The following is a 22732-nucleotide window of genomic DNA, read 5'->3' on the forward strand; positions in this document are numbered from 1 at the left end:
TAAAAAAAGGGTAATATTTTAGTTTTTCTTTACTTGTTTTACATGCTTCAAAAAGGAAGAAAAAGCTAAATAAAATATCAAAATATCTTTTTTTTTCCATTAATATTATTTGTATATATTTCTCAAAAAAACCAAAACCAACAAGGTAAGGCCAACAAAAAAATAAACCAATTAAATGTAATCATATAAAAAAAAACATTAAAATCATAAAGAAGAAATAAAATACTTATTTATTTCATTTTAACACAATTAGCTTCTTAAATAACTTTTTTTTATTTGAATATACATAATAAAAAAAACTATATTTATATTATTTAAAATATTATTTTATCAATTTAGCTCTTTAAAATAACATTTTCCCTTCAAAATGTTATTGGAGACATCTTTGTAAAAGGAGAAACCATAATTATGATACCATATGACATGCATAAATTGGTAGTAGTTAAAGCATGCAGCACCTGATCTGCTCTTAACTTCCACCGCCCAATCCAGGCCTCATTGTGCCAAAAAGAAAAGAAAAGAAAAGTACAGTAACGTAGAAGTGACATGATCTATCTCTTAGAGTTATGTTACCCAAGATTTCAGACACTTTTCAGTAGTTAAATGCTTCAGTAACTGGGAAGTTGAACCTATTTCTGTGGCATGGCCTACTGAAACTTCAAATACTGTCAATCCAAATCAACATCAAGATTGATGGATATTCCTGTAAAATGAACTTACTTCTTTGAAACCAGTAGAATTTCCCCAAATAAAAGTCGTCTGAATCATAGTTGTTAAACATGGCTGGTTGGTTGAATTTACTCGGTGACCTAAGTAATCCAGATTTATTTTATCAGCCCTCCAGTACAATACACCTCTACTTAACTTTATACTTTCAAGTCAATTCTTTAAAGTTGCTTATGAACATTGAGTATATGCGAGGAATTCCACCTTTTCAGTGGCCTAGAGTGTGAGTCATGGCCCTCAGAAAATTAAAACGTGGCTCATAATGCACTCTTCTATATCTATCTCCAAAGATCTAACTGCAAATCACCAATATAATAATGGTTTGTTAATGTTTTCGTTGGTCTCTGGCACCTTTGGCAGCACCTAAGTGGCTTAGCAGTAAAAAACAGTTCAGAAAACCATTGAGCCCACATAATTAGAGCCTAAATTCAATAGCTAGCGAGCTAATTTTTTCAGGCTCTTAATTTCTCAACAGTGCTTTTGAATGGAAGTTTCACCCTGTCTTCAACTTCCACTTCACAGAAAAAAGTTGCCTTTTTTTCTTTCTAGTTGTCAAGTTTAATACTCACAAGAAATATATGAGATTGGACAGCTGACAACACAAGTACTCTCAATCAAATTATCATGTGATGAAAATCCTCTTTGCCCAGTATCGTGTGCTGCGTAAACTGAGATCAGAAAAGGCTTGCAGTAGGTGATGGATGAGTAATCGAGAGATGGGGTGAGGAAATTTCATTCCTGGACAGAGATAACTATTTTTAATTTTATTAAGATCCAAATTACGAATAATGGTTCTTTGCAAACTAATGAAATTGCGATTCATGTATAAAATTTGGCACCAGAGACATGCAACCACCTATTCCTGTAGAAAAGCTCCCTGTTGGGACAAGGCCATGACTTGCAATAATACTGGCTGCTTTAGTTGGTGTTGTTCTACAGAACAACTTGCCAATTTGCTTACTTGTGATCTTTTTTAGTTGATGTAGCTTTTTTCCGGACAAGCTGTCAATCTGTTTATGATCACAAGACTCCTCTGTGATGCAGATGACAGATCCAACAAAGTTAGATATAGAGGTATAGACAAGACTAGATTCATTGCTGGTCATCGACAAGAACACCTAAATGTTTCAGAAATTGATTTCAAATCATTTCAACTAGCTAGACAGCATGCTCATTCTTGCTCTATGTGTCCATGGCTTTGGAGGACTTGATGTTTGAGTCGCTCTGTTTTTCATGGACCTTAAAAGTAAGCTTCCCAACAAATCAAGCCAGTCCTTGTTTATGACACAGTTTACATTTAGTCTTATGGGACTCTCTTCTGCAACTGCTTTACCTTTTTATAAATGAGAATAGAGTTATTATTAAGAGATCACATTTACTGTTTCGCAGGGTAATGAAATTCCTTTTGACATCATTTGCAAAAGAGCAAGAAATGAAACACATAAATAGTAATATTATTTAAAAAGAAAGCCATGCAGAGGATGAGATCATGCCCTAGCATCCAAGGTCATGATTGTGCTGAGATTCATGGGGTCCATGTACTTGGTAGTGCCAGAGTATATCTGTTCCACGATCAATCGGTTTGCCTTTTCAGATGGATGGAATGCATCCCAGAATGCATAGAGGTCTCGATTCGGGCACAAGTTGGATGCTGCTGTGCATAGTCCTAGACCATTGTATGGTCCTTGTCCACAACACGCTGTCTTTGCTGTGGTAAATCCTGCAAGTCAAAATCTCAAATGTTAAAAAGAAAACTCTGGTCCCTATCAGGTACCATCTATATGCTTATATTGCGGTGGATTGGATCGCATAGCGAAGAAACCATCCTTTTGACAATAGAAGTTGGCATACCATATGCTTGAGGATTACTAATGAAATCCAAGTGTGATTGTTGTGTGTTTGCAGCAACAAAAACAGTATTTCCAATCTTTTTGTTTAGTCCTTTTAGCATCTGAACAAGTTGTGGATTGAACAAGGACGCGGCTCGTTGAAGTTCGGCTGAACAACCCCCATTTGTGCCCCTCATAGCTAACTCTGCTGGAACACAACCCATTGGCCCGGTCCCTGTCACGAGAACTCTACGTGCTCCCAGTTTATATAGCTTCTGCAGTGACGATGGAGACAAGATTGATATATCATGTTTCGTTTTCCATTTTAGGATTGCTCGAAGCTTTTTTCAAAATTTCTAATGTAGGGACTTACCATTAGTAATTTTTCGTACTCTGAAATGAGATATTTGACATAATTCGGTACAGAAAATTGGCGAGACCTTGCAGAATAGGGTACCAAGTAGTAGTTGTTCACGAAATCATTGCCACCAACAGTAATCAGGACGAGGGCTCCTTTTACAAGTCTCTCAGTCTGATCAACTCCTACAAGTGCTCGGGCTCGTCGCTGGTATTCTTGGAAGTATTCAAGTTGTCTATACATTCTGATTATGTTTATCTGCAAAATCTCAGTGCTTTAATAAGTTGACAGCAAGTATGAAGTCAGAAGCATCTACTTCTGGCAAAACAATCATTGCTTCCCAGTATCATCTTTAGCTCCCAAGTTTGCATTTCAGGTTATTTCTTAATTAGTGGCTCGCTTGTGCTTACCCCATACACACACACACACACATGTATGTATATGTATTCTGGGAAAGCAAGTTCCACATTATATCAGAATAAAATATCAATAACTAGGCATTATGATTATCGGATTAACTCACAAATTGAACTCCGGTATCGTTGAGGATTCCAATTCCTGCTGAGGCAAAATTGGCACCATTAAGTAACCTCTGGCCTCTTAGTTCAGGACTCAGGTATGGCAACACAGATTCGGATCCAATTCGTTTACCTGAGGACAACGCATAGCACTGTGAGATTGGAAAGAATATTGCATTACAGGTTAAGTCACACTACAATAACCTAACTGATAAGGTCTGGGATGTTGAGGCCATTCGAGAAACGGCCAGTGGGACGATGAGTTGGATAATCTATTCCATAAGGAGGCGAGTCTGCTCGGGCAGTTGTTACAAGATAGTTGTTGTTGCCACTATCGACAAGTGAATCACCAAACACGAAGAAAGCTCGAGCCTCAGCTTGTAGAGCAACATATTTCAGTGCCAATACAAGACTGAAAATCACCCCAACAATGGATGGAGATGCCATTTTAGGACAACGAAGCTAGAGTTTTAGGTCTTTCCTAGTGCCAAAGAGCTCTGCTATGTGTTTGAAACAATAGTGAACATGGGTTCTTATAGCTTGTGCCTATACTTCCTTGCAATTAAAAGATTCATGCAAGCTTGGATAGGTAGTTGTGTGTTGCAACCACTCTTTAACACTTTCAAATTGAATCCCATGCTGAGAGTTAATTGCTGGCATAATTAGTTTCATCTTTTCTGGTCTTTCATTATGCCATGTATTTTTTCTGAGGAACATGATCTGCAGACGTCATTTCATCATCAGAAACCGGAAATTAGTCCCCATTAACTGATATTTTTGGACTTTCAGTATTCTGAAGGAGTCAGGATTTGTAGGATTATGAATATATATAACCACCTAATTATTATTTTTTTTATTTTTTTTTAATAATGCTAGACTAGTGTTTATCGTCACATATGATTATCTTAGATATTTTTCAGTAATTATCGTGAGATAAAAAAATTAGAATTACTTTAAAAATATAAAAATTTATTTAAAAAAGTGTCTCCAAAATATATTTATTTTATATTGTCATCTTTCTATTTCTTTAAGCAAATATGTTTTTATTTTTATTTTTTTATATTTATCCTTTTTTATCCTATACTAATTATTCTACTTAAGGATATGATTTTGGATACATGATTCAAGTTTTGTTATGATGATATTAAACAGCTCGTCAATATCTAAAATACCTCATACAATGTTACATTTGCTTGATTATAAACTTAAACTAAATTTTTATATAGATACTTAAATTTTTTTTGAAAACAATTGGCACTAATTTTTGCATGAGGGGTAAAATTGTAATAAAAAAGTTATTATATATAAATTGAAAATAAAAACCTAATCCTTTTTATTGGTTGGTAGAGTTAATTAGCTATAAAAAGTGAAGGTGGAAGGTAGTGCGTTCTTTTGTGTGAATAAAAAGACAAAAAAAAATTAAAAAAAAAAACCAACTTTATCTTACTATATATCATTTTTTTTATGATATTTATACGTTTTTCAAATAAATTATTCATTTCTTAATATATTTATTTAGTTTTATAAGGAATATGTTATATATAAACTATTATTTAATGATAATCTTAATTTAAATAATTTTACTAACAACACAACATATTCTTATTAAATAATTTAATGTGTTTAATCTAATAACACAGTGCAATAGGCAAAGCATAGACCAAATATGCTCTAAGAATGTGATATTTTATGTCGATGATTTCCTTCCCCCTAAATATATCTATAAATTCCACAAACTCTTAGGGTCTGATTGGGAATGCAATTAAAACAGTGTTTCTTTAAATTTTTAAATTTTTTTTGTTAATTTTTTTATGTTTTCATATTGTTTTAATATGTTGATCTCAAAAATAATTTTTTAAAAATAAAAAAAATATTTTAATATATTTTTAAGCGAAAAATACTTTGAACCGCAACCGCTACCACAATCTTAAAAGACTCTTAATCTTTTTAATGTTTTTTTTTTTAATTTTATAATACTTCAAAGAGATTACTGTAATTTATCTTTAATTTTTTTTTATATACTTTATATAAATAAGTTTTATTTACATCATGTATTTATAAGAATAAAGATTTTTGTTCTTAGCAACTAGAATTAATCTCTAAGATAAAAGAAATAAAAATGTATAAAATAAAAAAAAAACAACTAGAATTAAATATTTACATGGGCATCTATCTTATGCTTTTACTAGAAATATTAATTTTTCATTTTAGTATTTAATTAGAGTTAGTAACTCTTTTTTATTCATCGGTTTATATATTTTTTAAATTTATTTTATTAAGAATAACAACAATATCTTTCTATTTTTAATTAAAAAATCATCATATTCAAAAATATTTTTTTACAAATGTGTTCAGAATATTTGTTGATGCATTACTTAATTAAAGACACCTCGGTTTGTTGAGCTTGTCAAAACCATGGTGACCGCAACAAATCTCTTCATCACATAGCCCTCGTGAGCTGCCTTGTGAGGACATAATGTGGTTATCTGTGTTGAAAAATCATGAATAAAGTATTTTCAAACAATAATCTTTACCATATTCATAATATTTTTTGTTATTTTTTAGAATAATGCTAGTTTTATATATATAAAAAATGATATTCTATCAATTATATATGTGCCGATTATAGGTTATTCCAACATTACATTAAGTATCACTATTACAATATAGAATTTTGGATTATAGTGAAAATAAAATATTAAAAGAACAATGAATAGAATTAACACAGGAAAGAGCAATTTTTCCATCTTAATTGTTTGATGATGTAGAAAACTTCAATTTGACCTCCAAATTGTTAATTTTATATTATTTAATCCCTATTCTATTAAATTTTTACATTTCCATCCTAAATTTTTTTTTTGTTATATTTCAGTGTAATGTTGAGGGAGGAAAGAAAAATGATTTGTTTAGCCACAAAAGGATCAATATTGATATTAATAGGTTATTTTTTGTGTGGGGAGTTTAATATAGTAGTGTTATTCTTTAATCACATCGAAAAAAATATATCAAGATTTATGAAGTTATTTTTTTAATTTAATTTTTGCTTTTTAGAATGAGTAAAAGGTGTTTTGGATTTTGAAATGAAATTGAAATTTCCAAGATGTGTTTTGGAGGTGTTTTAAAATGAAAACAAGTGAAAATTTGGTTTTTAAAATTCATAAATTAACTTGGACCCCACTTTTCTTGTTAATAGAAGTGAATGAAAACATAATAGTGGATGAAATGCCACCTATCTAGGTGAATGACATGCCATCCAATCTATTAAATACAACAAAAGAAATTGGGTGGCTTTGATTTATTTATTATTATTATTTGTTTAATTTGATATTTAATTAATAAATTCTCTCTCAATTTTAAATTGTTTACTTTAACTATTATTTACATGGTAATAATATTTTTGTGGGTTTTTATAATTTCATAATAGCTTAAAGAGATTCTTGTAATTTATCATCAATATTTTTTCCTTTTGAATTTTAAATAGTTATATTTGTATTATGCATTTATAAAACCAAGAATTATTAGTACTTAGTGCTTATTTGATATTGTAGTAGCAATTATTTTTTAAAATGTTTTTTGCTTGAAAATACATCAAAATAATATTTTTTTAAAATTTATTTATAATATCAGTATATCAAAATGATTTAAAAATAAAAAATTAATTTCAAGCAAAAAAATATTTAAAATCACCATTTTTACAAAAAAGAAAAAAACTTGCACTTAGCAGTCAAGCTAAACTTACTAGATAAATCCTAGGAAAATGTATAAAATAAAAAGGACAATCTATTAATATTTTTGTGTTTTTATTTTTCTTTTGCTTTTAGTTAGAAAAATCAACTTACCTTTTTAGTTTAATTAGTATTCATAACTTTGTTATAATTTATCAGTTAATATAATTAAATATATTAAGAACATGCATTATTTTTTTATTAAATATATTAAGTGCATATATTATTTTTTTAATTTTTTTATTAACAAATTTTATAATATCATAAAACACATCCATAATGCTGATTTTTTTTATCTTAATATTTATTTAAATCATACACGTAGTTTAGCGCAGCACATCAACTAATTTAAAATCTATATCACTGTATCTATGCGGCTGATCATATAATGTAAAGAATTTTGGGCAATACTTTTTCAGTTGAGTGATAGGTTCAATGAACCCTTGCTATATAATGAAGGAAGCCCAAAGCCCAGTGAAGATCATATAATTCCAGCTTTTTGTATTATATAATATTGTTTTTTAAAATATTTTCATCTTGAAAATATATTAAAATAATTTATTTTTATTTTTTAAAATTTATTTTTGATATCAACACATTAAAAAACATAAAAAGATTAAAATAATTTTTTTAATTTTTCTAAAAATATTTTAAAAATATAAAAACAAATAACATCTTTATATGCTGTATATTATCAGTCAAAAATAAGTTAAAAATAAATGAGAAATTGAAAAGATAAAGAGACACGAAGGAAATCAACGGACGGAAATGCTTACTTATAATAAAAAATACATTATCATAAGGGAAAAAAAGTCTAAAAAATACATGGCAACATTAATTTAATCATTCTAATAAAATCCCAATTTCAAGACTTAAAACAACATAACACCGTACATTTCCCTTGGAAACCACTGCAAATTAAGAACATAAATTATGACATAATATGGTAGGATGGGAACGAAGTTTTGAAAAGGAGGTGCTTCTTGATTCTCTTCTCTAGGTCCTCGAGTCCAAGGCCAGGATGGTGCTCAGATTCATGGGGTGCATATAGGTAGTGTCTCCGGTGAGAATCTGCTGAGCAATAATACCGTTTGCCCTTTCCGATGGGTGGAATGGGTCCCAAAATGCGTAGAGGTCACGGTTCGGGCACAAGTTTGAAGCTGGTGTGCATAGCCCTAGACCATTGTATGGTCCTTGACCACAACATGCTATCTTTGATGTCACGAATCCTGCATAGCAGCAATAATATTTGCGTTAGAAAAAACTTTTTGATTTTATTTTGGGCTTTTTGTGTGCATCTGAGAAGTTCATTAAAATAGACATTTTTGTTTTAGTAGCAAAGCATTCTTGCAACAGGCCAGCATGCACATACAGACACAACTGTAGTGAAATTGACAAATAAAGTGTATATATATGTATGTTAAAAAGAGAGAGAGAGAGATTATGATGGATTTTGATTTGTCAATCATCTCTCTATGTGTAGTGTCAACCTCATGTCACAGAGGGTAGCTTTCTTAATAAATGCAATTTGATCATCTCTCTATGTGTAGTGTCAACCTCAAATCAAAATCCATCATAATCTCTCTCTCTCTCTTTTTAACATATATATATATATATATATATATATATATATATATATAATAGTAAAAAAACTGAAAAATTAAAAAAATCACAAAAAAATAATTGAAAAAACCAAATCGTGAAAAAAAACTGATTAAATCGATTAAAATTTTAAAAAAACTTACCGGTTCGGTTTCGGTTTTATAAGCCTAAAACCGAGCCGAATCGAACCCGAACAAAAAAACAAAAAAAACCGAATCAAACCAGTTTGAACCGGTTTTTGTCCTAAAAAATAGAACCGAAATAGGTCGGTTTGAACCGGTTTCGATTCGGTTTTAGTTTTTTTTAAAAAATAATTTTGATTTGGTTATTTTTTTAATATAAACAAAATCGAACCGAAAATCATCACCCCCGACTAATAATCTTAGTGAACCGAAAATCATCACCCCCGACTAATAATCTTAGTGAGTGCAAGCATCCAATAAATTTGTTGGGTTTTTAAAAAATAAAAATAATTAACTTGAACTAGCTTACCATATGCTTGAGGATTGCTAACAAAGTTAGATGTCATTTGCCTTGTGTTAGCAGCAATAAAGATATCCGCGCCATATTGATCGTTGAGTTGTCCAATCATTTGAGTGAGTTGAGGGTTGTACAAGGAAGCTGCTCGCTGTAGCTCGACCGAGCACTGCCCATTCGGGCTCCTCTGCGCCAGTTCTGCCGGCACACAACCCATTGGACCTGTCCCGGTTACGAGAACCCGACGTGCTCCGAGATCATACAGTCGCTAAACAACATTTTGAGGTAAGATAATGTCAAATTAAAAAATGCAACAAAATAAAATTAATCGATGTGAAATCGTGTAAAAGTGTTCTAATATTTTTATACTTAAATTAATGTCAATGGCCCTGTATGACAGTGTTGTGGCGGCTAGGTCTCTCTTGTACTCGGAGGTGATGGACAAATTTGCATGCTGGACATGGAAACATGTGAAGTAATGTAGAAGAAAGTTACCATTAGAATCTTCCTGTACTCGGAGATGAGATATCTCACGTAATCAGGGAGCCGGAATTGGCGTGACCTTGCTGAGAAAGGCACCAAGTAGTAGTTGTTAACGAAATCATTCCCGCCGACTGTAATGAGGATCAGTGCTCCATTTACAAGTTGCTGAGTTTGCTGAGCTCCGAAGAGAGCTGTAACACGCCTCTGGTATTGCTCGAAGTACTCCAATTGTTTGTACATTCTAATTATGTTCAGCTGAAAAATGCATCACTTCAAGTCATACCATTTTCAGCTTATATTGGAATTTTAGGTTCTTTTTCTATTAGGATTCATTACTGCATGCCCGTTAAAGTTGGTCTATGATACAAATGAGGATTAATACATACATGCATTTTTTTTATTGATTCAAAAAAAAAATATTTGGTATTTTAAATTGTGTTAGGATAGGTGAAATGGTAAAAGAATCAAACTTACAAACTGAATTCCAGTGTCATTGAGGATCCCAATTCCAGCTGAAGCAAAATTGGCACCAACAAGTAGCCTCTGTCCAGTTAGCTCGGGACTTAGGTAAGGCAGTGTGGATTCCGAGCCAAGTTGTTGACCTATATAGCACATGTAAGATGTTAGGCTTAACCAAGAACATGTCACATAACTATGTGCACAACATTGAAAGGTACTTGTCTGCAAAAATAGAGGACAAAGAAACCTAACTGATAAAATCAGGAATGTTTAAGCCATTAGAGAATCGGCCCGTCGGTTGACGAGTTGGATAATCGATGCCGTAAGGTGGTGAGTCTGCTCGTGCCGTGGTGGCTAGGTAATTGTTATTGCCATTATCAACCAGTGAATCTCCAAACACAAAGAAAGCCCTGGCTTCTGCTTGTGGAACAAAAGTAGTCGCCATTGCCACCACTAGACCTATCAGTGTGGAAATGGTCATAGTTGCTGAGCCAGCCATTGCGATAGTTTGGAAGAAAATCTTAGAAGTAGCTAGGTAGATAGCTAATGTGGGAGAACAATTTCTTGATGCATGGATCGAAGAATGTTGAAGCACTTATATAGCTAAGGGTTACTGTCAGTGGATTAAAAATAGGCCCACTGTAAGTAAAGCAATCCAGTACTGGTAGTTGTGTGTTGCCGCCTTGCCACAAGATCACACTTTACCTCCAACGCAGTTCAAAAGCCGAGTTCCATCTTTTAGCAGAGATTTTCAGCGTCCCGTAATAAAAAAAATAAATAAATAAAATTGAGAAATAACACAGATGATCTCCTTGACGAGACCGTGCAAAATTACTATAGCTCGTACCAGAGGCACTTAAGGCAGCGGTGATCAGAGCTTGTATAACTGAGAATTGAATACAAACTTTCCAATTATGTAAACTCTTCCTTGTAATAAATTAAAGAGTTGATTCTGCACTCTAAGGAATTTGCAAACCAAATTAGGTGACTACCAATAAGAACTAGCTAGCCGGGAGGAATTCACAGGTCGGAATTCTGAAAATTTAATAATTTTAGTACTTCATTAATTAATTTTAAGATGAAAATGCATGGAGATTAAATAGTGGTTAAATTGAAAATAATAAAAGTTATTATTGTGACGACATTGATAAAAATAGAAGAGAAATATATGGTGATATTATAGTAATAACAATAATATAGATGGCAATAATTAATGCTGGAAGAAGTAGTTAATATTCAATGAAAAGAAATATAATATACTATTTTTTAAAAAAATATTTATATTTCTTGTTTTTGTTTTTCACTTGCCCCAATGAAAATAAAACTACAATTAAATTTCTATAAATTAATATTTTTAGGAGCATGAAAATTTATTAATTAAGCTAAATATTATTTAATCAAGATATTATTTAAACTTCAAATTTAAATCAGATCGAAAAAAGATATTATTTAATTAATTGAGGTTATGCTATGTTAAATTTTTTATTTACATTCTCCCTTTTAATTTCCATTTCTATTTCATTTCCTTCAATTAAACACCTACAAATTAATAATTAGAAATAGAACTTCCATTCTAATTTCTACCATTTGATTTGTCGTTAGGTGGAAACACCTTAATGCCGATGACTTTCGTCTGCTTTCTCACATTTCTCAATATATCTCAATGAAATGACTGGGAATATCTAAAATTAGGCCAATCTTAATTTGCTTGAAGCCTTTGAGACAATGAATGCAGACAATAACATGTTCAGTTCAATTAATGATAACTGGTCATATTTTATATTCTGAGTTTGTTTCTTAAATATCATTAGTTTGAATTTTATAAATTTTAAAACCATTAAAAATTTATATAATCGTTAACTTTGAAGTCTATAAAATTAGTCGAGATATATATAAATTAGCTCGGATATTTATATTAATTAAAAAAATCGATAACGAAGATGATCTCTTTATCACTAAGTTTAAGAAAAAAATTTAAATTAGATGGTTCAAGAAATTCTGTAGTTTTTTTGTTCAATCTATGCCATTTACTTCTTTTTTTAATTTTGATGAAAAAATAAATAAATTCAGGGTTTAAATGTACATAAATCAAAATTAAATACTTTCTTTATAAGATCTTAAAATTGCATCTTTTATATCTACAAGATACGTTCAAAAATAAGTAATTTGTATAAATAATTATTTTGAAGATTGAAGTCACAAAATCAAGAAAGAGGACAAATCTGTAGGCACAACTTCTTACCAGTGAGATTACAATGGTTACTGTTTATCAAAAAATATTTTGTTGGTAATTTATATATGTTATTAATAAGTTTATTAATAGTAAAATTACTGATAGATTTATAATTAAAAAAATTCACCTTAATAAATTTGATGATATACACTTTTTTTTTTTTTTAGAATACCCAAATGATTTCTTAAATGGCTTCGTAATTTTCTACCGCGTTTACTTTATCCAATTTTTTTTTAAAAGAAAAACATTACTATCAATTAAACTATAATTTATTAACCAATGAAGTGTTGATCTGGTTGAAGGCATTATTATATTCCTGTTAAGGTGAAAATATAAAGTTCAATTTTTAGGAAGCGTATTTATTGGGAGGGACAACCACGAACCTTGAATGAAACTAATCTTACCCTTTAAAAAGGTGTAAGAATACCCAGATAAAAATTAAAAAAAAAGACTATAACTTATTAGCAACAAACAACTACTTATATCATAACTATATTTTATAAATATCAAAATTTAATCACTGACATCCAAAACAGTAGTAATCACTGTTAGAAAATTTATAAATAACAATGAAATTATTAATAAAAAAAATATTTTATTGATAATATTTAATAGAATATATTTCATTAGTTATTTCTTACAGAATTGTCGGCAAAATAAAAGTTATTAAAAATTCCGACCTATGCATAAAATAGAATAAAGCCTTTCTCTACGTTTTTTTTTTCTTCATTCAATTTATGTGTAAATCATTACTTATTAATCAAGAATGACTTAACCATTTTCTTATTATTTTTGGGTTAGAAATTGCGAGTGTTTTCATTCCTTGAATATGGACGGCGACGACCAGGTTTTACGGCAATAATTGCAGCCTCCATTTTTCTGGTGCCGATGAATATAGTACAGTCCTCGAATCCTTCTCCTCTTGTTCTTCCATTCTGTATTCTGTTCAATAATAAATCTTCGTTGTGACCAATAAGGGCTATGATTCTACCCTCACTATCTACCTTAACGGCTTATAAATTCCTGTCTGTAATTTAAAGTTGTTTCAGCTGATTTTCGAAGTATTATTGTTTGAAAATATATTGAAATATTTTTTTTATTTTTTTAAATTTATTTTTAATATTTATAATTTTAAAAAATAAATTGAAGTAAAGAAAAAAATAAAAAATAATTTAATTTTAAAAAAAAAACTCTTTTAAAATGCTAAAACAAACTGTATCTTATTGAATTAGCATCGGCTTGTTGAGAGACGACATTTTTTTTTTTTGTGAAATAGAGGGAATAAACATTTTTTTTCTCAAATTGTTTTCAAAAAGAAAAAGATTGAGTAAATTCCAGCTATGATACAGAGTTAATAACAAGAAGTGGCGGTGGAATTGATTGCACAAATGGAGGCATAAATATGGAAACAGTGGACCCAAAACCCTATGGACATTAATTTTTTATTTTTATTTTTATTTTTTTAGTTCCCCATCCTTTTAAAGGAAGGAAGGGCCAGGAAAAAAAACACATATAGTTTAGAAGATTAAGGTTAAATGTGCTTTTAGGGTTTGAAAATTCTATTACCCAATGTTATATATATGAGCTTCAATCAAGGTTGATAAAATGTTTCTTACATGATCGTTAATTTTAGAATCTGTAGAATTAATCAAGGTGTATACAAATTAACTCGAACATCCATATTAATCTAAAAAAAAAATTAATATGATACTAGCTAGGTTAAATATACTCCGACATTGTGCTTATTGCTAACGTTAAATATGCTTGGTAGTTCAACAACTACTACACATTATGGTTTCAAATTTAATTCTGTTGTTTTTCGACCTGTTTTTTAGGCGCTTTAATTCCTCTGCATGGCCAAAGATACATAAAGTTCATGTCCCTACATCCACGTACAATAATTTGTCTCCATGTATATGTATCTTTCTACTTTCTAGATTCTTAATTTTTTTTTGTTTTTTTTTTAAAAAAAATGAGTATATATTAAGTAATACTCTAAAAAGTTCTAGGCCTTTTACTAATATATTTACTTATTAATATATTATATTATTATAATTATTATATTATAATAATAATTATTATTATATTATATTATATAACTGTTTTTTCTTTTTTTTTTGTTTTTTTAATGAATTTTTTCGTTTGATTTAGTTTGTTAATGTTAAATGTTTTTTATTTAGTTATCAGATTTTCATGATACAGATCCCGAGTTTGATGGGTTAACCTGATTTGACGAGTTAATCCGGATTTTTTTTTAATTTAGTTTAGTTTGTTAAAGTTAATTTTATTTTTATTTAATTATCAGACTTTCATGACACGTATGCTGGGCTTGACGGGTTAACTTGGTTTGATGGGTTAACCCGGTTTGATGGGTAAACCCTTCATATTTTTTTCTATTTAGTTATCAAACTTTCATGATGCGAATTTCAAATTTTACGGGATAACCTAGTGTGATAATTTTTTTTCTTTGTTTTTTTAATTAATCTATTTAATTATCACACTTTTATGACACGACCTTATAGCCAGACCCACATCCAATATTCTTGGATCCGGTGTTTCAGTCAGACTCATTTAGACTTGGGTCATGCAAGTTTAATATTATTATTAATATTATAAATATTACTCTTAGGTCGGCCATTGCAGCCAAACCCAAAATTTTTGGGTATAACTTTGCAGAAAATCCCAAGATTTTTAAATCTTTGTTTTTTTATATATTTTTTATGCTAAAAAATGACCCGCGGTATCGCGAGGTCATGTAACTAGTATATATATATATATATATATATATATATATATATATATATATATATATATAACGTGTGTGTGTACACTTCTATGTATTATAAAAGAATGATTGGATTTAAAAAGTTTTTTTTTATATTATGGTGTAATGTGTTTTTTAAAATATTTTGCAATTAAAAATATTTTAAAATTAAATTTTTCAAATTATTTTATTTTTATATTAACATATTAAGATTATCTAAAATTATTTTAAAAAAAAAATTGATTAAAAAAATACAGGTTAATGCGCCAAAACAGGATGTGACTTGCCATCCATTGATTCCCTTAGACAGATAGTAATATCTCAAATGATATGTTGCTTTCGGCTAGGCTGCAGACCGGGTCCATAGGTAAAGAGGTGGAGGAAAATTATAGGAAATACTATTACCTTTGATATTTTCATATTGAAAATCAAGTCAGAAAATGGTACATTTAAATAATAATTTTGCATGCAATATACCAAAAAAATGAAAACAAGAAGAAGATGTTATATTATAGCGAATATGTCAGATATTGGTGGACAAATTTCAAAAAATATGAAGAATAAAATATGTCTAAAAAAAGGTAGAAATTAAGTAAACTCATAAACTAATATTAATTTTTGAAAAATAATTAAGAGGGCATTGTCCATTCTATGACATGTATGTCCACCCTTGATGGCTTTGAAGGGACACCGAAAACATTGAAGAGAGGAAGGGAAGAAAACCTGGAGGAAAGAACAAAAACCACCACGGCTCAAATTCTATCTAAAATCATATGGTAAGGGCAACTCTACTTTTATATTTGTTGTTTTGAGATTATGAGGTAAAATGAGAAGGGAACCCATATAAGGTGACCTAGGGTTCTTGCACCCTAGATTGCGAAAAATTAAATGAAGAGATTAGAAAATTAGGATGAAAATAGTATAATTTCAGATTTTATAACAAAAAAAATTGATGCAAATTAAAGAAGAAACCCTAGTTATGACCGGCTTATTAAATAGATGAAAGGATGATAGAATGGGATGATACAATGTGTTAATTGTGATCTTGACAAGCACTTAGGATAAAATGCTTAGGCTGAAATAGAATTTTAACAAATGCTACTACCCTTATTTTGCATCATGAGTTGTAGAACTTGCTTGATTATGAACTCAGATGATTGATATATGATTAATGCATGATAACATAAACATGTTTATAATGGAAGTAATAATTTACATTAGTAAACTAGAAGGAAGGAAAATATTGTGTTTCGGTCAAAAGGAAATCTTTGTATGAAGAATATCCTTAAAGAAACAACTAAATGGTAGAAATTGAACTCATATATAATGTGAAAATAGTTATTAGATTGTGTTTTATTATTTGGAATGATATGATTGAGAATGATAAAATGAATCAATGCCCCATGTTTTGGTCCCATGAAAGCTTAGGTAGGAAAATTCTTGAAAATGTGCATATTTGAACTTAATTGTATACTACTTGACAACATTGTAATGAACTTGATGAGATTATGGAAATGAATATGATTCTTGAACATGTTTGGTAGAACTTCGTAAATTGAAATGCATAGAACACCTTATGCCATGCTATAATATATGAGAATTTGATGATATCATATGAAGAACACAAAGAATGCTCGGTAGGGAAGTGACATAGGCTTCGACTATCTTAGAAGAAAATAAGAAAGAAAAACCTTCATGAAGATAATAGTGATTAATAGATCCTCCTTACAATGTTTGATGATTGAGTGTTATTATAATGGAATGGAGACATTACATGTTATCCTTCCTTCATAACTCTCGGAGGTGAATTGTGTTGTGGTCTATGTCCATAACTAGGTTGAGGTATAATCTTTAAGAAGAAAACTTGGTATTGACTTTATGTATGAACTTGGAAAAAGAAATATCGTAATGACTTAGTTTTTGTTGATAATTTTCAATGTTAGAGTGACTCGGTTTTCATTGATGATTTTCAATGTCAAAGTGAATCAGTTCTCGTTGATGATTTTCAGTGTCAAAATGACTTAGTTTTCGTTGATGATTTTCAATGTTAAAACAACTCAGTTTTCACTGACGATTTTTAGTGTCAAAGTAACTTAGTTTTCGTTGATGATTTTTAGTGTTATAATGACTTAATTTCCGTAGATGACCTTCATTAAATTTGGAAACGAATGTCTTATTATAACATTATTGCTATGCAAATGCACAAACACATGAGATGTTTATATGAATATATGTGTGTACATATATATGTTTGTGAAAATGATCTTTGATGATGCCTAGATAAAAATATACCGAGTAATGGTCATTGTGTGTCAGAAGGTGCAATCAATATTGAATCTTTGATTGGGTAAGGACATACTAAAGGAGGAGCAGGTACGTAATTTCCACCTTCATCTAATTTTATTACATTTTTTAAGTATTCTTGCATAATGTTGCTACCCGAATTCAATTGTTTAAATTATTTATGAATTGCAATGAATTATAAGATTATTTTTGGTTAATAGTATTTACGTTGGTGAACCGGGAATGAATGATGAGATTAACTTTGGCTAATGGTATTCATGTGGAATAACCGAGAATGAATGATGAGATTAGCTTCAACTAATGTTATCCATGTTGGATAACCAAAAATAGATGATAAGATTAACATTGGCTAATAGCCTAATAGTATTCACATTTGAAAGTACTTATTTATACTTTGAAGTAAAGAATACTGATGTGTCAATTATAATTGGAATTAATATTTAAAGAACCATATACAAAGTGATTATAATGAGGAGAGAATAGCATTACTTGGAAGGATGTAAGACACACAAGGATTCCTAAACCATAATACATATTATCAATTGATGTTGAATATAGTTTAAATAAAATGATGCGGCATAAGGTCATACGAAGATATGAAGTAAAATATTAAAGATAGACTCAACAAGAAGTTATTAATGAGAATCTATCTATTTAAATGTTAACACAATTACAATAAAATGTCTATTGTCCAAATATATTACATTGAGTTTGGTTTGTAACAGGGACATCTTATGACCATGGCATTTAACAATTTTTTAGTAAATATTTTGTAATAAACTATGTAATAGTATGAATAAATGACTTGTATTGTGTAAAAACTTCATGATGTTGACATTCAAAGTTATGGTTGTAAATTATGGTGTGTATGAACACTTTATGTTATAAACACAATGGACATGTATCCTTTCTTTTGTAGTAATATTATATATATATATATATATATATGACATACCGAATCACTTAATGATGTTTGATTATTGAAATGATAAATGGTATCATGTAATACATCAACTAAACGTAATAAAAAAATCACTCCATCTCTTTCTTATTACGAATAAGCAGGATATCATAAATTACAAGTGATGGTAAATTAACTTTTTTTTATGGCCATTGGTGGTTCTTGCTAATAAATTACAAGTATAGAAAGATCATAAATGACTTTTTTATTGGTAAAGTTGAAAGAGATGTTGCACCGTCAAGACCATCAAGTGAAGAATTATATGACGTGCGGTCGTCGTACGATGACATTGTGTTTAGTTTCAATCCGGTAAGCAAAATTTACTTGGTTTTGGTGTGATCCATAATAGTGTAAAGCGATGTATTTTTAGAGAGCTTTCTTATTGGAAGATCAATCTCATCTACCATAATCTTAATGTTGTGCACATTAAAAAAAAACATGTTTAAAAACATTTATAATATGGTTATTGATGTGATAGGGAAGACAAATGACAACATGAAGGCTAAAATGGATATACCGTTGTTTTGCCACTATAAAAATATAAAGTTGGTTTATGATGAATCATGGATCGCAAAGCCCAAAGCAGACAATAACACATAGTTATTTGTCTACTAGTAGCTTAAGAATCTATGTTTTTCGATGGACATACTTCAAATAGATCTACATTGGTGAATTTGGAGGATTGCAGATTGTAGAGAATGAAGAATTATAATTACCACGTGTTTATGCAAACACTCATTCTATTTGCTTACCGAGATTTATTGTCAAAGGGGATATGAGATACAGTCACGAAGATCAGTTACTTCTTTAGAGATATATGCTCCAATAAGTTAAATACATAACACATGGAGAAGCTAAAGATAATCAACTAGACAATCTACAAGCTTGAGATGATATTCTCTCCATCATTCTTCGACTCAATGGAACATCTACCAATATATTTACCATTTGAGACAAAAGTTGAAGGCCTTATCCAGTATAGATGGATGTATCGATTCAAGACGTTAGGGATTACACATGCATTATAATTAAATTTTATTGTCTTTTTTTCTTTTAAATTCAAAACTTTCATTTAATTTCATGCAAATAATTGTTCAACCTTAAGAAAAAGAAATTTAAAAACAAGGTGCATGTTGAGGCTTCGATATGTGAAGCTTATATTGTTGAAGAGATCTTAACATTTATCTTATATTATTTTGAGCTTCATTTGAGAACAAGAATCAACTATGTTTCAAGGCGTGACGACGGTAGGGAAGTGCCTTCAAGTGGGAACTTATCAATATTTTTCATCTTGGATGACTTGTACCAAAAAAAATATTGTGAGGGGAAGATTATTGATATAAATTGAATTCAGACATGCACTTAATTATGTGTTATTTAATTGTGATGAGCTGAGACCTTTTGTTCAATAAGTAAAATAATTAACATGTCACTATTTTCAAACAACGTGTCTCTTATAATATCATAAACTAATAGATTGAATAATTTCTCGTAGGAAACATCATCAATTTTTATTATTTCAAAACTCATAGTTGACTGAATCTTAAATCTTTTGATCACAAGATGAACAATTTTCAACGTGGTCCATAAAACTTGTAAGTATTGCTTAATTATTCTTATATCTCGAAATACTTAACTTTATTACATATTTCTCATTAATTGTTAGTGGTTGTAATTTTTGTACCAGGTTTATCAATTATGAGTGAATGTTACTTTGAATTCACTATGTCTAATAAAAAAAAATGAAGTGTTATAACGAGTATTTCTTCAATTGACATTTTTTTCATGTTGAAAAGTATGTTCAGGGTAAAAAAAAACATATAAAAGTGTGGTTTGTGTTAAGGGATTGACTTTTAAAGAGTTCAAAGTTGATTATTATATGAAGTTAGAAGACATAATTGTTTTGCAATATTATAGTGAGCAGAATAAATCTTTTTATTCAAATGATATTAGTTTGATACCATCGACAGAGGAATCAAAGTAAACCTCCATCATGGTTTAATAAAAATTAATACAAATGTTAGACCCTGCTACATCGACGATGTTTTTATTTTTGTCAAGCAATACTAGTAAGTTTATTACACATACACTCTTTTTTTTAGAAAGGATTGTTCGAGAGTTGATTGATTATCCGTAGTGAAAACCAAACTTAGAGGTCATGTCCAAGTTATTCATGATGGTAGTGATGAAGTAACTACGAGAGATTATGTCTTTCAACTTGATGAGTTAATTTATCCTTATCGAGTTGCTTCGTCTACCGACTTAGAAGAAAATTCAAACTTCCGCATCGTTGAGGATACTTTTGTTGATGTTGAGAAGTTAAATGATGTTTTGAGAACTAGCAGACATAAAGAAATTGATGAAGAGATGATAATGATGAAATCAATGTAGAAGATTGTGATGGAGATAACGATGATAAAATTGAAGAAAAAGAAGAAGATTTTGATTAAATAGTACAACATGAAAGTGTAATGAAATTAACAATAATGTAATATTTCCGGACAAAATTAACTTTAATGTAATGAAAGTGATGTGAATTTATTATTACATGACAATGAAACATTTATTTTTTATGATTTTATTATTATATACAAAGTTGGTGTTATTATATTATAATTTTAAGTATTTGCAAGATAGATAAGTAAGAAATACAGATACAATCTGGATACAGAAACTGTTTTATATCGATGGCATTGCCAACAAAATATAAAATACCAATAAATTAAGTCCGTTAGTATATTCCTGAAAGGTCGGGAACTGTTCATTTCTCATTGACATTGTTCATTACAGATGGAATCACCAACAAACTAAGTCTATTGATATATTCATGAGAGGTTGAGAATTGTTCATTTCTTTTTGGCACTATTCATTATAGATGGATCATCGACGAACCAAAAAGTTATCGGTAATATTTGGAGAGACTTTCTAAAAATATTTTATTAAATTGAAAATGTTAATTAAATATTACACACAAAATCACTGATGATCGTGTTAAATATATTAATTTTTAATTATTCATCGGTAAATCTGTCTATAAAAAAACTCCAAATTAAAAGACCAAAACCCTTAATTTCATAATAGACAAACGTCTTCTTCTCTCTATAACTCTTTTTTTCTCTATGCATATATCTCTTATTCTTCTTCTTATTCTCTCTCATTCTCTTCCTCCCACACTCCATCCTCACGCTAAGCCTCCTCCACACTAGGTAAGTCTTTTTCTTCTTTCTCTTTTTTTTTTTTTGCCATGTTTTGCTATGTTAATTGTTTTTTCATTCTCAATCTATTCTAGAAACACTTCAGCAAAGTCCTCCACACTAGCAAGGAAAAGATTTCAAGGTCAATCTCCTTCTTCTTCTTTTTTCGTTTTCTTTTTAATTTTAAAAACTTAATTGTTTTTTTGTGAGGGAGAATTTGTGGGATATGTTTTAGTTGTCTTATTATGATTTCTTGTATGATTTTCTTATCTGTTTTAGTAGAATTTCTAGGACACCATAGTTTTTGAATTTGTATCGGTCAAGAACATAGATCCACACATATATTAGATATAAATGCATGTAAAATTCATCCATTATTAGACTTTTTACTCCTTTCATCTAATTTTGTTGTCAGCCACGAGATTTCAATATATTTTTTTCAAAACTTATTGATTTTTTTTGTTGTTGTTTGTGTTCTCAAAGATACATTTGTTTTAAAAACTATTATTTTAAAAAATTGAGTTCTAGTTAATGAAATGATTGATCAAGATATAATTAAAAGAACAATTGTTTTCATTTTTTTTATTTAAAATCTTGATAAATATTATGAACATCATAAAAAAAATGCATAAACGAAATGCAATACAACAAATAAATAAATAAAATTAATTACTTTTTTTAATTTTATTTTATAACATTAACTAATAATTGATGAAATGTTAGTTAATGAAATTATTAGTTTGATTACTAAGTACATGTAATTTAAATAAATAAAATTAATTAGTTTATTTGTTTAGGATACTTCAAGTTTTAATATTTTTTTGTATAAAAATAAAATAATTATAAAAAAATATCAATTAGCATTTCTGTTATTGATACTTCAAGAAAAGTAGTTTAAAAGTTTTTTTTATAAAAAATAATAAAATTTAATAATAATTAATTAAAATTTCAGTTTATGATACTTCAAGAGTTGTTTTTTTATATAAAAATAGAAAAAATTTATAAAAAAAACTTATTTAGCATTTCTATCTTTTTCAATTTTTTTATTCCAAAAGCTACTGCAGTGGGTTGGGTTACAATATGACCACCTAAACCAAGC

General features: G+C 29.4%; 2 protein-coding genes across 2 annotated transcripts; both read right to left on the minus strand.

Moving 5' to 3' along the window:
- Positions 1–2060: 2060 nt before the first annotated feature.
- Positions 2061–3943, minus strand: LOC133668165 (GDSL esterase/lipase At5g33370-like). The gene is made up of 5 exons (XM_062087902.1): positions 3641–3943; positions 3437–3564; positions 2929–3171; positions 2578–2830; positions 2061–2446 (listed from the first exon to the last, which is right to left on the minus strand). Exons 1-5 carry the CDS (start codon positions 3876–3878, stop codon positions 2214–2216), a joined length of 1095 nt encoding a protein of 364 aa, XP_061943886.1. The 5' UTR covers positions 3879–3943; the 3' UTR covers positions 2061–2213.
- A 3964-nt stretch (positions 3944–7907) lies between these two features.
- On the minus strand, positions 7908–10752 carry LOC133668067 (GDSL esterase/lipase At5g33370-like). The gene is made up of 5 exons (XM_062087811.1): positions 10430–10752; positions 10193–10320; positions 9731–9973; positions 9251–9503; positions 7908–8385 (listed from the first exon to the last, which is right to left on the minus strand). The coding sequence occupies exons 1-5, from the start codon at positions 10674–10676 to the stop codon at positions 8153–8155; spliced, it is 1104 nt and encodes a 367-aa protein (XP_061943795.1). The 5' UTR covers positions 10677–10752; the 3' UTR covers positions 7908–8152.
- Positions 10753–22732: the final 11980 nt, after the last annotated feature.

Source organism: Populus nigra, chromosome 11 (assembly GCF_951802175.1).
Source record: "Populus nigra chromosome 11, ddPopNigr1.1, whole genome shotgun sequence".
In the NCBI taxonomy this organism is placed as follows: Eukaryota; Viridiplantae; Streptophyta; class Magnoliopsida; order Malpighiales; family Salicaceae; genus Populus; species Populus nigra.